This window comes from Mirounga angustirostris, unplaced genomic scaffold (genome assembly GCF_029215605.1).
Source record: "Mirounga angustirostris isolate CCGP_5_RB_7025 unplaced genomic scaffold, mMirAng1.0.hap1 SCAF_10, whole genome shotgun sequence".
NCBI classification, from domain to species: Eukaryota; Metazoa; Chordata; class Mammalia; order Carnivora; family Phocidae; genus Mirounga; species Mirounga angustirostris.
Genome location: NW_026991718.1, coordinates 115,124,406 through 115,141,196, shown reverse-complemented (window position 1 = coordinate 115,141,196; position 16,791 = coordinate 115,124,406). Strand labels below are relative to the sequence as shown.

Sequence of the window (16,791 nt, the reverse complement as noted above, 5' to 3'; positions counted from 1 at the left end):
GAAATGGCATTTTTGATTTAATTTGCATTCCTTTGGTTACTAATAAAGTTGAGTGTCTTCTTCTATGTTTACAGGCAAAAAAAAAAATTTATCAGTGTGTCTATAGTTGAGGTAGGCGGTAGGCTTCATGAAAGCAGGAGTTTTTGACTTCTTTGTTTACTGCTCTATTCCCAACATCCAGATCCACATCAGGTGCTTGAGTTAGGTACGCAATAAACTATTTGTTGACTGAAGTGAAGAGCTAATAGATGTCCTAAACTCCCTGTCTCAAGCATAGAAATAGGCTGGTCAAAGCGAAATCATTGGCATAACAATATGAGGATATCATTAGGTTGATGATGGTACAGACCAGTACTTCCCAAAATGTGTTCTGTGTCAAGTACTTCCTAGAGCTGCAGATGTTAACAAAGTTAACAGCAGGCTTCTTTTTTAGCCTGCTGATACGGTGAATCACACCAATTGATTTGTTAATGTTGAATCAGCTTTGCATTCCAGGGATAAATCCCAGTTGGTTGTGATTTATTGTCCTTTTAAAATATTGCTGGATTTGATTTGTCAGTATTTTGTTAAGGATTTTTGCATCTATATTCATGAAGGCTGTGGTTCTGTAGTTTTATTTTCTTCTAATGACTTTGGTTTTGATATCAGGGTAATATTGGCCTTATAGAAAGAGCTAGGAAGTGTTCTTCCCTCTTGTTTTCTGAAAGAGTTCATGTAGATTTAGTATCATTTCTTTAGATGTTTGGGAGAAACATTGAGTGATGTTTAGTGATGCCATTGAGCGTGGAGTTTTCTTTGGAGAAGATTTTTTTTTTATCACAAATCCCATTTCTTTAATAGATATAGGACTATTCATGTTATTTATTCTAGGGAGTTTTGGTAATTTGTGTTTTTTTCAAGGAATTTGTCCATTTTCTCTAATAATCACATCTGTTGTCCTAAAGGTGTTCATAATAGTCCCTTATTATTCTGTGAATATCATTAGTATATGTTGTGATACCCTCTCTGATTCTTGATACTGCTAATTTTTATCTTCTCTGTTTTTTCTTTTTTCCTTGATCAGTTCTATTAATGTTTTATCAATTTTACTGATATTATTGAGGAACCGGTTTTGGCTTCTTTGATTTTCTTTGCTATTTTTCTGTTTCCAATTTTATTGATCTCTGTTCTTTATTATATCATTCTTTCTGCTTGCTTTTAGGTTTAATTTGCTCTTCTTTTTTAGTGTCTTACCATAGGTTTTGTTTAAATTGGCTTCTTTTGCTGATTTATTCCCATGTAGATATATCTGTTTTTCAGTTGTTATGTTTATTCTGTTTTCCCCTATATGAGCTTTACTCTGAAAGACTTGAAAACATGACAGACCTCAAATTAGCAAAGAAAAAAATCTTAATTACAATTACAGACATAATCCCTTAATTTATTTTGGGTACTTCTGCCCGTTAGAGACATTGCTGTTTTGACCCTAGAATGTATTGAGAAATGAACATTATGTAGTATTGGATATAGTATATTTTTGGTGACTTTGAGCCTTAATAACATAGCTTTACTAAAATTCTAGATTGTTTTTTCTTCAGTTGCTATTTTATTCTGTTTCTGCATATTTTTTTAGTCTGCATATTTGAGTTTGTAATTTTCTATCATTTTAAGAAAAAATAAGCTGCTATAAGCCTTGTGTGGATGGGCTAATTTATTTAATTGTATCCTTAAAGAAATATTTTGAAAGTCCCTAGGAATATTTCCTTCCTTTAGCACTGAGTTGGTCTTCAGACCTACAATTTAACTTTTAAAAGAATTTATTTTTCACTTTTAGATCTATTTTTATGGAGGCATAATATACATACAGTAAAATATACAGATCTTAAGTGTACAGTGAATAAATTAAAACCACCACTCAGATCAAGATTCTAAGAGAATTCTTTAGTGCTTTGGGGAATAGTAAAATGTTGATCCTTTTACTATATTTTGCATTCATTAAAAACCCTTATTTGTAAGCACAGTCTTCTCTTAATCAGCAAACTATAAAACTAGGGAAAATATAGAAAAAAATAACTCTTCCCCCAAGGTATAAAAAAGACTTACAGAATAGATAGTAGTGCTTCTGAGGTAAGGCTGAAAGATTGAGGGTTTTTTTTGGTGTGTTTGATTTTGGTCAGAAGAATGGGTAATTTTTTAATATAAGGGGTTTCAGGATATAAAGAGTTAATGTGAGTGATGCTGAACAGTGGTTTAGAGCCTTCACTGATGAAGTGAGTTTGAATTAAGGGAGAGATTTCATTTAAATATTGGAAAAATCTTTTTGATATTTTGATGCTAAATCATAAAATGTGAAAATTGTGTGAAGTTTGTGAATGGTTAGCTTTAAGAAAGAAATAATCTATGTTGGTTTAGCTGTTAAATTTGCCTAGAGATAGGTTTGGACTCATCCTCCTAGTTGAAGATGTTGTGACCTACATCTAATAGCACTAGAACATAACTTGGTCATATCTTGAGTTTGGTTTTATTTTTTTTGTCTAGAAGATTAAGATTGCGGCCCTGCGCATGTATACTAGCTGTGTGGAGAAAACTGACTTCGAGGAATTCTTTCTAAGTAAGTTACTGTTTTTGATAGTTCTGAAAAGGAAAATGAATCTACTTTTCATGGGGCGCCGGGTTGGCTCAGTCGGTAGAGCATGTGACTCTTGATTTTAGGGTTGTAAATTCGAGCCCCATGTTGGGTGTAGAGATTACTTAAAAATAACATCTTAAAAAAAAATCTATTTTTCATTTTTATGACTGTATCGGTTTTGAGTCATTCGTGAAACAATTTTTCCTGTACAGAGTGTATAATAAGAGCTGCTTATTTTTATCTTTTAATAGAATAAACAAGGGCAAGAAACCCTATAAATAAGACATTTTAACAAGTTTGAAAAAAGAAGAAACCTAAAAATTTGTCTAGTACTTTGACATTTTCCACACATGCATCTTTTTACATATGAGTACTCATAGTAAACAAATCCTGTTTACATTCTGGATGTTTTACTGAGCATTCTGACGTGAAATGAACTTTTTGCCAATCATTCCTCTTTTATTTCTAGTTTTTAATTGTTTTGGTTGATGCCTAATGATTGTTTTATTTCTGTTGAAGGATAATTGGGTCAAAAGGTGTGTGTGTGTGTGTATAATTTTATTTTTTATATCCCATTGATAAATTGTTTTCCAAAAGGGTTTTACTGGTTTAGACCACAACTATCAGTCGATTATATCAATATAGTATTCATTTTGATGCTGTAATCTATTTAGTTATAAAGTTAGTTAAAGCAGGTACTTATAAAGTAACTGGGAAAGTTTAAGCTGTTCCTAGTTCTACAGATTTTGGAAAGAAAGGTGTGCTTTGCACATCTGTGGTAACAGCCATTATCCTGCAAGCCACAAACACGTAACTGTATATACTTGATATTTTTCATGGAGAGCAAATATTTATATAGAATTATGTTAATAACAAGGAAGATAGCTAGATGCTGTTTGGATTATTTAATCACTATTTTGGTTTTTTAAAACCAAATGCAAGTTGTTTTGGTGATTTTACAATTTCAGCAGATTGATGTTATGTTAGAAACTTAAAATACCCTACTGAGTTGTAATCCTGATTTAGTGTCTACCTTCTGTTTCTTATTTATTCATGGGAACAAAAGTAAACTTTCCTGCTTCCTTTTAATCTCTAAAAATTTCTCATTTTAGGAGAAATTAGTCTGAAAGGAGAAACTATTCTTTATCTATTTGATGAAGAAACTATTGGAGCGCCTGGGTGGCTCAGTCGGTTAAGCGTCTGCCTTCAGCTCAGGTCATGATCTCAGGGTCCTGGGATTGAGCCCCGTGTCGGGCTCCCTGCTCAGTGGGGAGTCTGCTTCTCCCTCTCCCTCTGCCTGCCTGTCTGCCTACCTACCTGTGATCTCTCTCTCTCTGTCACATAAATAAATAAAATCTTAAAAAAAGATGAAGAAACTATTAATATTAGAAGCTGGATTTTTCTTTTTCTTCTTTTTTAAAAGATTTTATTTATTTATGTGACAGAGAGAGACACAGCGAGAGAGGGAACACAAGCAGGGGGAGTGGGAGAGGGAGAAGCAGGCTTCCCGCAGAGTAGGGAGCCCGATGCGGGGCTCCATGCCAGGACCCTGGGATCATGACCTGAGCCGAAGGCTGTCACTTAATGACTGAGCCACCCAGGCGCCCCATAAGAAGCTGGATTTTTCTTAAGTGATTTCTAGAATACATGTCCCTAAGTATTTTTCATCAGATCTTTTTAAATCTTCATCCTCAGACATCTGTTTAATATTTGATTCCATAAATAACTCATAAATTTATAATTATTTTGAAATGATGTTTACTAGTTATCTTTGTCTTAGCCAGTCCTCATTATTGAAGATCTTTGAGTTAATATTATAGATTGAGTAATGAGATTATTATTATATATTTAAGGTAACATATCATGTTTTCAATGTATAATCTGTTGTAATCTACTTATAAAAATAAAAGTTTATACAAATTATTACCATTATATGCTAATAATTCACATTTACATGGTGTGCTTTTACATTTGTTTCATTTAGGAGTTAGAAAACCTTGTAGGATAGGAAGGACTTGTATTCTTGTTTTCATTTTTATTTTCTTTTCAGAAACAGTTGCAACTTAAGAGGCTAAGTGATTTCCCAAAGTTGCTTAGCTAAGGCTTGATCCTATGTTGTCTGGCTTAAAAGCCAGGAATTTTTCCACTATAACATATGGCCTGTGAAAGAATGTAATTGCAAATTAGAAATTATAATCCATTTTAATATTTTTGTATGTTATTGTTTTTAAATAAGAACTACCTCTAGGCGACATTCTATTAGTATTATAAACTGATGTTTACATATATTAGAGTATGTTCACCTCAGTAAGCTTTGTTCTAGCTTTGGCCTTTGAAGTAGTTACCTGGGGAAGCAGTATATTTTTCAGTGATGCCACTCTTGCTTAAGGTTTTTTAAGACTCAATTTAAGAATTGCCTTTTAGACTTACAGCTTGTTCATTTGTATTGTGCTCCAATGTGGTCCATCTTTGTCATTTGTGGGTAGAATAAATTTTAAAATGAAACCAAAGTGGTTCTGAATTGTGGCTAGGAATAAAAAAGGGAGCCAATTTGAAAAATACCATTTGGAGGCAGATAAATATCTATGAAACAATGAGACTTTCTTGCATCTTCTAAAGGAAGGTCCTAAAGAGTACGCCAGGCAGGTTTGGATAAAAGAAGAGAATATATATATCACTTCCCAAGATTATACCTTTAAAGTGGCTGTTGCTCCCTTTGATTTTTGGTATTTTAGGGCTTGACTTTTAGAGTCCTGAGCATTCAGTAATTTTTAAAAAGGATAAAGAGGCTTAGGTAGCTCAGCACTGTCATCCTTACTCTTCCAACAAAAGTAAGGCCAGTGTTAATTCATGAAGATTGTGTAAGAAAGAGTTGTTTACTCACAGTGTGCTTGTGAGTAAACAATAAGCCTGTGGCCTCTTGGATAGGCCCCCATAAATGCCCAAGTCATAGACTCTCTAACGTGTTCAGAGGTCTTGATCCAGAGGCCTAGACCTTGGGGATTCTAACTGTTGAGATTAACAGCCAGCCCCCTGTTGTTTCCAAGATGTTCTGATCATGTATGTCTTTTGTGGCATCAGTGAGAATAACCTCTGTGAGCCTGCAGTGGTTTGCTAACTGGTCTTTTGGAGATCGGTTCTGTTATGAGGAACACTTTGGAACAAATGGGACCAATCAGTAAAGTTTGTGTTTAATTCCATACTGAAATTCCGTACTGTATGAAAACTGCTTTGTCTTTAGCTCTTAAGAGACTTAATACCTTGGAGAGGAGGCTCCTTAATGAATAAGTTCTGAGTCAGTGATTGAGGTTCATCATTTTATTGACACAGTCTTAAATAGTGAGCTATTTTAAGATATTTTAAACCCTAGTGTTTAAATAATTCACCGAGAAACAACAATAGTAAATATTTATTGAGTACCTATTAAATATTAACCATTTTGCTAAACATTTTACAGGCCTTATCTCATTTAATCCTCACAAATCCCTATAAGGTAGTTCTCTTGTTCTCCCCATTTTTACAGAGAAGACAGCTGAGGCACTGAGAAGGCTAAGTAACTTTACCCAGAGTCACGTAGCAAGTCAGAGGTACAGTCCGGGTTTTGAATCGGGAGGTCTGACCCCAGAGCCTGCATTAAACAAACAACTGTGTTAATACTGCCACTCCATAACAGTGATGAATTATTTAATTTTATCCAACTTGGTATTGAGGAAGAAAGTACCTAGCCTCAGAAAATAATGCAATGAGTGCGTATTGGTGCAAGACTGTGATCTTGACAAAAGGCAATAACAGCTTTTAACTTTGAGGTGTTTAAACACAGTTCATTGAGCTGAAGATCTGCTGTGTTTTTGTGATGCTTATGGTCAGACATTCAGTGGTCTTGTTTCTTAAGGCTTTACCCTGTGGGTTTCTGTTCTGACTCCATTGGGTACAGGGAGTCAGTATGCCAGCTCTTTTCCCATCATTAGCCCTGAGCCGACCCCCGGAATGGAAAATTGTGACCCAAGTCCAGCTGCTGGCCTGTCTGTCTGTGCTTTCCAGCCCAAGAATTGATTCCCTCTCTGAGAGAATTGGAAAGGCTCCTGGAGGCTGCCGAGAAGCTTTGATGTAGAGGTAGCAATTGAACAGATTGTCCTTTAGAAGCAGCCAAATTTCATTTTCCAGATTGAAAGACAGACTTCCAAGAAAACTTTTCTTTTTAATGTTTTGTTCTAGCATCCAAAAAAGACCCAACTTCAGATCTGGGTTTGAGAGTTTCTCATGGCTATTCTTGTTTGGTGGAGGGTGGTTGGCCCACTCTCAGATGGCATGTGTCTTAATAGCTGTATGGTTGGCCAGGCCAGCCTTCACCTCCCTCCTGCTGGGTTCCAAGAGGAAGTCCACTTGACAACTGCTGGGCACCTCCTAGTAAGCTCACCAGAGTATTTTGGTGTCACTTTGTGACAGACCTGGACTTAAACTCCAGCCCAACCACTAGCTTGTTATATTGTGGCTGCCCTCAAGTTATTTAGCCTTTTTGAGCCTGTTTCCTCATCTCTAAATGAGGATTATAATGCCTCCCTTTAGGGTTAAAGTGAGGATTAAGTGAGATATGTATTGACATGACTAGCAGTAGACCTGACAGGAAATACGGGCCCTTAGTGAATGTTAGTTTCTAATATTAGTATTAGAGAAGCAGTTAGTGATTAAGACCACAGTGCCTAAAATCAAGCAGATCTGAATTTGATCCTAGATGTTTCATAGCTGTGTGACCTTGGGCAATTGTCATGGTGTCTCTCTAAGAGTCCATTTTCTCACCTTTCATTGAGGATATTGTGAATACCCACATGATAGGCCTGTTGGTAGAATTCATTGAGCTCATGCTTGTAAGCATCAATTACAATGTCTCACACAAAGTAAGCCTGCAAGGAATTACGACTCTTTATTATTGGTAGTATTAGTTGCTTCACAGAGGTTCTGCTCTGTGTTTTCTTTCCTAGTGGCCCCAGTTTGTTATCATTTAGTACATTGTATTGTTTGCTGCAAGGCAGAAAATATCCCTTTTTTCTTGAGTCATTGCTCAAAGGGCAGATTCTACCCGAAGGGCCCAAATTGACTGATACTCACTTTTCTTTATCCTCTTGCTCCAGCTTTGCTCCCTGTCATGTAATAATAGGTAGGGCTCATTGAGTGGGGATCCCTCATCTAGCCAGAGGCATTTCCTAGAGATCTGAGAATTGAGAGGCATGGATGTCTAAGCATTGACCTGAGTTTTAGTATCTTAAAGTTTTGTCATTCCTGGGGGGTGATGAATGGCCTTTCATTAGATGTAATCTGCTTTCTTATGTAACTACAGCTCCCTAGAGCCTCACTTCTTTCTCCTGGTCATTTATTTTGGGTGAATCATTCTGCATACCCATGTTTGTAGCTACTGGGTCACCTTAAAGAAGGAAGACAGGAAAAAGAAACTAGAAGAACTTAGACTTCTCAGTGGGGCTCCAGTGAAAAACGCCTATACTTAAGTGGGGTAGGCAAAGTAGTGTCTGCCTAGCTTTCCAGATGAATTTGAGACCAGGAAGGGAAAATAGCATGTAAGTTGGAAGGAACCATACAGATCATCTAGGCCATATTATACGAAGTGAGAAAACTGAGCATCTGAGAAGAAAAGTGATTTGCCCAAGGCCACACAGCAAAGTGGTACCGGGACTGGAACTAGAAGGCTGGTTGTCTGACTGCATTCAGTGCTCTTTCAACCCATTGTCTCGTCCTGTGGTTCCACTGGCCCTCTCTATGGTCGCATAATCAAAGAGCACTGTACCTGCCATATATTTGACTTGAACAGATTCCTACCAATATTTAAAATACAGTCAACATTCCTTCTCTAAACCCTCACATATTTATACTTTATTGTTATTTTCTAGGGTGTCAGATGCCTGATACATTCAATTCATGGTTTCTTATAACTCTACTTCACGTCTGGTAAGTGAGCAATTTAAGTGAAGTCACCAAATTTTTTTTTTTTTTTTTTGAAACATGGCTAACTTGTAAGGTATAGCCTTCAGCAAGGCTGATTATATGAAATGGCAGTTGTTCAGGCATTAAAAAAATTGTTCCTTTCATTTTAATAACTAGTGTCTTAAATCACATTTTTATTAAAGGTCAAAGCATAGTCCCGGAAAGAAACTAATATTTGTAGGCTTTTCTCAAAGAACACCTCGCCTGGTGAACAATGCTATCAGTATCTCTAAGAGACTCTGTGAGCTTGGATGGAAAGTTCTCTCCCTTGGCTGTTTTAGGAAAGTTCACATTTACGTAAAAGTGGTTTGAATTGTGAGAATCCGTGGTCATTTCCATTGCTGGTCATCAGAAACCTATAACAAATTATAGCACTGACATTTACGCCTGTACCTCTAAAATGTGCATACAGGTTAGATTCATGCTAGGTTTGTTGCATGTAAAAATATTTAACACCTTAAACAGTATATTTTTTCTTCAGCTGCAAATTAAGTAGCCAAAAAAAATCAGTTTTTCATCTAATGTTACACAGTATTAAAGGTCAGAAGGATATAGGAGAGACGTTGAAGTGGGGGCTGGGGAATGCATTTATTGAACTGCCAGATCTTGGGAAAGTAAATTCCGGAGAACTAAGTTTACTATTTTGACCATAGTGAGTATCTGAGGAACGTGGGGAATGGTTGCCCTGTCAAAAGGACCCTTGTTTGAGACTGCCTTCAGCTGAGCTTTGCATCACAGGACTGACTACTATATAAAGACTTTTTGGTTTTGATCACCTCTGAAATATTTCTTCTTCTGAACTCACACAGTCACTGAGATTGGCTGAGGGGCATAAGGTAGCAATTTATTTTAGGTTATTTTTTATAAGCGGGTACTTCATTGAGTGTACACTATGTCCTGGGCAGTTTGCTGGGAACTAGCAGTGGTTCTCAAGAAGCTCACAGTCTAACGAGGGAGATAAGACATTTAAAATAGTCAGTGATAAATCGGAATGGCTAAGTTCTATACTAAATCTGAGTAAGTAGTGCCTATGCGACCACAGAGGAAGCCACAATTATCAAAACCTGCACGAGTTCTGCCTATTCTTTGAAATATACTGTCTTTTAGTCAGGCAGCTGAGAAGGCAGACTACCTTCTGTCCGAATGGTGAAGGTTAAGAAAAGGTTTAGGGAGGGCAGCTGAATATGCTGAGAGGAAAACCACTTTTTCAAGAGGAGAGGACTGCAGAGGTGGCATTGCAGAATTACTCACTGGAAAGGTGGGAGGGCTGAGAGGAGGCTAGGCTGTTCCCAGAGGAGCTTAAAGATAATATTCAGAGCTTGTATGAAAGACTCTTTATTGCCCATATAGCTAGAGGTATCAGAGTGTTAGAGGGAGTGGATGGCAAAATAAAATATATAATCCCTGTAACCACATCCCAAGGTCAATCCCTGACTAATAGTAGCCAGGAGAACCTTGAAGCTACTTACAGTTCCTTCAAGATAGCCACCATTTCCAAACATGCCTCCTGTATCTTCCTTGCTGAGGTTGGTTTTAATTTCTCAGAGGAGTGGGGAGTACTGCTACCAGTTAAGTAGGGGGAGGGAGGCTGTCTGCTTCAAATCTACACTTGGCCTCCCTTCCACACTTCCTCTTTAGTTCTTAGGATCTGCAGTCTTTGGTAGAATGAAGCGGTAGCTTTTCACTTTGAATCGGGAAACTCTTATTGAGAACTCACTGTGTGTTAAGGACTGGGGGGCTTTGGAGAGAAGGGTATGACATGGCATGCACCTTTAGAAACTTAGTCTAGCAGATAACAGGCAGAGAGCACAATTGCCTATAATGGATGACAGTGAAAGAAGTGTTGTGCCCAGGGCACAAGCAGAGACTATGGAAGGATAAGGAGGTATGACTAAATCCAAATGTGATGGTGGTGGCGGGGGGAGAGTATTGGATAGAGAGCTCTGTGGTAGAAGTGACGTTGATGTATCATGAAGGGTGAGTAGAATTTCTGTCAGAGAAAAGGAGGGCATTTTAGGTTGAGGGAATATCAGGAGCAAACCACAGAACGTATGTGCAAGGACATGGAGTATTTGAGGACAGCCACTTGTCAGAAGTGTCTAGAGCAGGTTTGTGGAGGAATTTTAACGGGAAGGTTGCCATAAATGTAGTTTGGGGCCCAATTGTGCTGTCATCCTTCAAGAAGAATTGGGGAAACTTTCTCTTCTAGGGGAGAGGGGTGTTAGGAGGAGTAATGGATCCACGCCAAGTCTGTGGAGAAGCTATGTTCTTCCAGCCCTGATCTCTTAGCCTGAAGCTCCAGGAGGATAACTGAGGGATAGCCATATCCAATATTACAAGACTCAGTGGACTTCCTAGAGATGTGTAGGGTTGAAATACCTCCTGTAGGTGGTAGTATGAGGGAGAGCTAGGGAAGCTTAGAAAGCAGTTACAAAGTAGAAAGAATCCTCCCCATCCCCTAAGAAAAAAATAAACCCAATAAACAGAATACCCTGGCAGTGGACTTTTCAGAAAGCTTGCTTGGGTTCCCAAGGGTGATGGCTCCCTGTTGGCGCTTAGAATAGGGGCAGGATTTCTCAAATCCTTTTAGTTCCCTGGAGGAGGTGTTGATTCCCTTATCCTGTCTGCTTTCTCTAGTTCTTAAGTTTTTCTGTGTATTTTCAATTTCTAGAGGTCCCTTATCAGTTGTGTATTCACATGAGCTTGCAGCTGCAGTGACTATGTGTCCTTTGTCTTTGTCGAATAAGATTAGTATTGACTGTGCCCGCTGAAAAATTGTTGAGAGAGGTTGCTGTCTGGGCTTTCCTGCATCCAAATGTGGACTTGATAAAGGCAGGCCTCCTCCTCTGTTCCCTGTCTTGGGCAGTGGCATTGCAATCCATTCCGGTATCCACACCAGAAACCAGGGAGATCTCCTTGACTTTTCCCTTACCCCTTCATCTGGTCTCAAACTTTTTTGACCATGACCCACAATAACAAATGAATTTTACTCTGCAACCCAGAACACACACGTCTCTGATATTATAGTTGTAAAACTTGTCCTTGTAATGTCAGATAGTCTCTGATATTTTCTATTCCATTTGAATTCATTATAAAGAAAAATTTAAGATGTCACCCATTCAATTGATTTTACTGGGTTATAAGCAACAGTACCTAGAAACTGGTCTTTGGCCTACAATTTCCATCTTCACATGCCATTGGTCTTCTCAATACAAATTGGATCAGTACATACACACGTGCACACACACACACACATACTCCTTAATATTCTCCATTATTCTTGGGACAGAGTAGGTTTCTTAGCATGGTATTCATATCCCATCAATATGCCACCTCTGCTAGTCTTATATGCTATTCTAGGTACCAATATCACCACCACTCCCTCCTCTGCAAAATAAAACAATATTACATAATAGAAATATCAAGTCTTCTGTACAAAGTTTTCTTCTGTCCAGAAAGTCCTTCTCCTTGCTATCCCCCTGACAAACTCCTGTTTTTCATTCAATATCCAACTCAGATATCATTTCTCTTTGAAGCCTTTCCTACCCTTTGAAGGCGAGAGTTAGTTCCTCTTTTGTGTTCTCTTAGTATTTTGGACATCTCTATCATAGCATTCATCACATAACATTATTATGTTTTATCGTATAGTCTTTGTGGATGGTGAATTTATGAGAGCAACAATTATTTTTATTATTTTTTTGGAAAGATATGAAAATGAGGTATTTCTTCCCTCAATTGCATGCATGTCTTACTCTTAATTTGTATCAGTAAATGTTCATTAAGTAATTGATGGCCCCAGATCTGACTTGGCTGCCACAGCATTTGGAAGGGTCCTGAAACTGTCTTTTGGTTGGGTGAGAGTGGCAAAGCTCCACTCCTACTTAAGTTTCTCTGGTGGTTACATGTATGTAGATGGAATTTATGTTGCTGTTAGTGGATTTGTTAGAGACTCCTCTTTTAGTCATGGAAAACTAATACCTTCTAGATGCAGAAGTTAATTTTAGGAAATGGAATGGGATAAATAAAATTAGAATATGCCTATGATGGAGATAGAATGCAGGGAGTAAATTTGTAAGTTTGTATATTTTATTTTATTTTTAAGTAATCTCTACATCCCATATGGGGCTCGAGTTTACACCCCGAGATCAAGAGTCACATGCTCCACCAACTGAACCAGCCAGGTGCCTCTGCAGTTTGTATTTTTAAAAATTATTTTAAAGTCAGGTGTATCATAAACATAATAACTGTCAAGCCTTTTACATATATTATCTTTTATTTATTTTACATGTATTGTCTCACACATTCGTACAACTACTTTATTTCACATATGAGGGGTCAGCAGCTTAGAGAAGTCAGAGAACTTGCCCAGAGATCTAATTAGTACATGGTGGAGAGGAAATTCAAAGTATAGGTCTGGCTAACTCAAAGTAATAAGTTGCTTTCCTCATTGGTAGTTAAAGCTACCAAAGTAACTAATTAAATGATTGCTTATTAATACTAATACTATTTAATCTTATTAATGCTATTTATTATTTAACCATCTGAGCCACCCAGGCGCCCCCAATGCTATTTATTATTTAAAGTACTTGCTTATTCTTAAACATAAATCTGTAAATTATAGGGGCTCCTGGCTTTCTCGGTCCGTGGAGCATGCGACTCTTTTTCTCAGGGTTGTGGGTTTGAGGCCTACAGTGGGTGAAGAGATGATTTAAAAATTAAAGAAAAAATTAAATCCATAAACTTATAGCATTTATTCTCCAATTGAATCTACTGTATGCAGTAAATTTGTTTCCTGCCCTCACAGGGCTTAGAGTGTGGGAGAGAGACATTAAATCATTAATAAAATAGAGCTGGAATAGTGTAATGAGAGGAAATGGTAGCGGGGAAGAGGGGTCCATAATTTAGATGGGGGTGCGTGGGTCAGTCACTCAGGGAGGGCTCACTGAGGAGATGACATTTAAAATAACACCTGAATGGTAAGTAGAAGTTAGCAAGTCAAAGGGTGGATAGAAAAACATTGCAGGTATAGGGATCTAGTGGTTCAGTTTTACCAGCTGAGCGCTTTTTAAAAACGAAATTTTATGCTCAGTCACCATGTACGAATAGATAATGAATTGCTATTTGGGTTGAGGAAGTGGGAATGACCTGCTTATTTCAGGTCTTCACAATGTGCCCACTGGTAAGGGGCTCTTATGTAGTTCTGTGGAGACTCAGACCACAGTTTAAAAACCACAGATCTAGGGGCACCTGGGTGGCTCAGTTGGTTAAGCAACTGACTCTAGGTTTCAGCTCAGGTTGTGATCTCAGGGTCATGAGATCGAGCCCTGCGTCTGGCTCCATGCTTAGCGTGGAGTCTTCATGGCACTCTCCCTCTCCTTCTGCCCCTCCCCGCCTGCTCTCCCTCTCTCTCTCTGTCTCTCTCTCAGATAAATAAATAAATAAATAAATCTTTAAAAAAAAAAAAATAAAACCACAGATCTAGTTCAACCCTCATTTTACAAATGGGGAGATGATTTTGGCAATTTTAAGGAATTTGTCACAGGCCTTTTCATGGAGGATCTGAGACTCAAATCCAAAGCTGACTGCTGCTTCTGCAATCCTTGGCTTTTTGCTTGAGTGTCTCCTTTTGATGGTCATGGGGATGAGGGTTTCTTCCCATGAATATGAACAGCATAGCACTGACCATCAACTGTACAAAACTGTGTTTCTTGGTACTCGCTGTCTGTGTCCTGGGAGAGGAAACAGTAGACCTGAAAACAGTAAGGGGTGATAAGTGCTATGTGTAGCAGACACACAGGTCTTATGGGAGCACAGGGGAAGGGGGACTGCCTGGGGATGGTCAAAGGAAGCAGTTACATTGGCCTTCTGGGGTCTAGAACCAGAGCACATGGGGTCTTGAGGAGTTATTAGGAGGGTAGGAAGTAACTGTAAACTACTTTTTAAGACATTCCAAGCGATTAAGAAAGATGATCACTAGAGGGAGAAATAGGACAGAGGGGAAGCATTTTGTTATTTGCTTTCTATTTTTTCTTTTAAGAGGGGGAAACACTGGAACATTTTTATAAGTTTGTGGGAAGAAGCCTCTGGGAAAGAAAAGGAAGTAAACTGCACAGGTGGGAAGGGGTTGGAAAACAGACTGGTCCCAGTTTCAGTCAGCCAGAGAACTGCCCTGGCAGATGCTCCGGCCTTTGCAAGTGGGCTCTTTAAAACCACCACAGCAGTTTTGATGTAGCTGTAGGGCTTGCAAGCTCATGCTGGATTCCAGCAGCTCCAGACCTGCTATATATGGTGAGCCCTGGCCATGTGCACATCCCTACTCTCCCTCCCCGAGCCAGTCACTCTGTTCAAACACTCACACGTGTTGCTTTTGCCCAAACCGAAGGCCTGTGCAGCATCATTTTATCAACATTGCCTAACCTAAAAGCACTGGTACCTGCTACCCAGGAGCTTGTTCTCTATAGTGGATCTGACAGGCAGGCCACAGGCCAGGTGTAGTTCTTGGAGGAGGCTCACTGTCCGGTGAGATGGCTTCAGGAAGTGCCTCACCCCACTTGTCTGTTTGCCCATAGACTGTCCTGTAAGCCCCCATACTCCCCACACTCCCCACATAAAGATTAGGCTTCATGGGGAGGGAGTTTAGGAAACCAGGTGGAGATAGCCATGTACACAGCCCCGGGAAAGGGTAAGCATGCCAGCTCACAAATAAATAAACTCATTCATTAGCACACTGCTGAGGCTTGAGTGTGGGCATGTAGGCTCTGCTTCCTTGGCCTCGGCTGGTGGCAGAGTAAGGGAAACAGGCTATCCTTTGGGATTCCTTCACAGCAGCCAGGGTGACAGACCTGCCTTGAATGCCCACTAGTCTTCATTGAAGTCAAAATCAGATCCACTCTGAACAGCGAATAAACCACCATGAGGGAGAAACAAGGCCAAGACAGAACTGGCATGGTCAGAAGGCCCAAACAGAGCAAGCAGGACAGGGTACTCAGAGCTGCCAATACATGGCAGGAGGGCAGCATCCAGAATCACAAGAATTCTTCCCTCCCAGATGTAGGCAGAGAGGAGCAAAGCATGGCTAGGACTCTTGTTCCTTTGAACTCTGCAGGCAGTGTTGCTGTCTTCCTCTTCCTCCTTATCTGATCTAGCAGTAAGAGGCTCTTGGAGCTGTGCTATCACAGAATGGGGGAAACAGCCCATACTGACACTGGCCTGGGAGACACTGTGGCCTAGAGGAAAGAGGGGGAGTTCAGACTTCATTCCAGCTCTGCTCTTTTCCATTGGGCAACCTTAGGTTACTTAAGTAATTATGAACTACATTTTAAGGATTTCCAAATGATTAAGAAGGTGGGATGGAGGGGAAACATTTTTTTATTTTTTATTTTAAGATGGGGAAACACTGAAACATTTTTATAAGCCTAGAGGAAGAAGCCTCTTTACTTCCTTCTCTTCTTTCCTCAGAGCGTCAGTTTTTTTTTTTTGTTGTTGTTGTTTTTGTGAAATGGGAGCAGTTATAGTTAATTGAAAGAGAGTGTGGATGCAAATGCATTTTCAGGTGACAAGTCTGATATTAGAGGATGTCATAAATGGCAGTAATCACTATTATTATTTGCTATAAGATAAAATTTACATCTTAGCCCTTTGTTTTTTGAGATGCCTAGTGAGTGAGTCTTTTTCCTCTTTTCCCTGCCTCTGTGCTTGCCCTTTAGCGATAGTTGGGAGCCAAGACTAAGGCTTGACTACTCCTTTTTTTTTCTTTACTTTGCTAGCTGGGTTATTTGCTTTCCTTATATGTAAGGGAGATCAGTATTATTTATGAGCCACTAGAATCACTGAGAGACGAGGATAGTACTGTGAGGCTTAAAACCTCAATAATAAATTTGGGTTTAAGAACATCATCAAATTTGGGAAGGGTAACTGGAATTGTTCCTAAACAGAGTAGTTTATATACAGACTAAGTTTATATTTAGAGTAAGTACTTAGTAAATACTTGTTAAATGAATGATTAAATTAATTGTTTAAAGAAGAATATTTTTATTGCTTAAAAATTTTTTATTTTTAGAGCAGTTTTAGGTTTGAGCAGAAGATTATCTCTTTTTAAAGTTTACTTTGCATTCTTAAGGGCAGTTTTTATTATGTTTTAGCAGGGAAGTGTCCCCCGTTTCCCTTCCTCCACTTCCCCCTGGAACAGA

At 38.8% G+C, this 16,791-nt stretch overlaps 1 protein-coding gene across 10 annotated transcripts in view; it reads left to right on the top strand.

The window, feature by feature from the left end:
* Nucleotides 1–16,791, top strand: part of LOC123851722 (ubiquinol-cytochrome c reductase complex assembly factor 1) — a 93,802-nt gene that overhangs the window by 30,446 nt on the left and 46,565 nt on the right. For 9 of the 10 annotated variants that reach the window (XM_064573072.1, XM_064573069.1, XM_045885670.3 and 6 more), the window contains 2 exons: nt 2,518–2,590; nt 8,509–8,566. In XM_064573072.1, coding sequence (XP_064429142.1) covers nt 2,518–2,590; nt 8,509–8,566 — 131 coding nt within the window. The remainder of the gene's footprint in view (nt 1–2,517; nt 2,591–8,508; nt 8,567–16,791) is intronic. The other variant, XM_064573075.1, reaches the window with a different exon arrangement.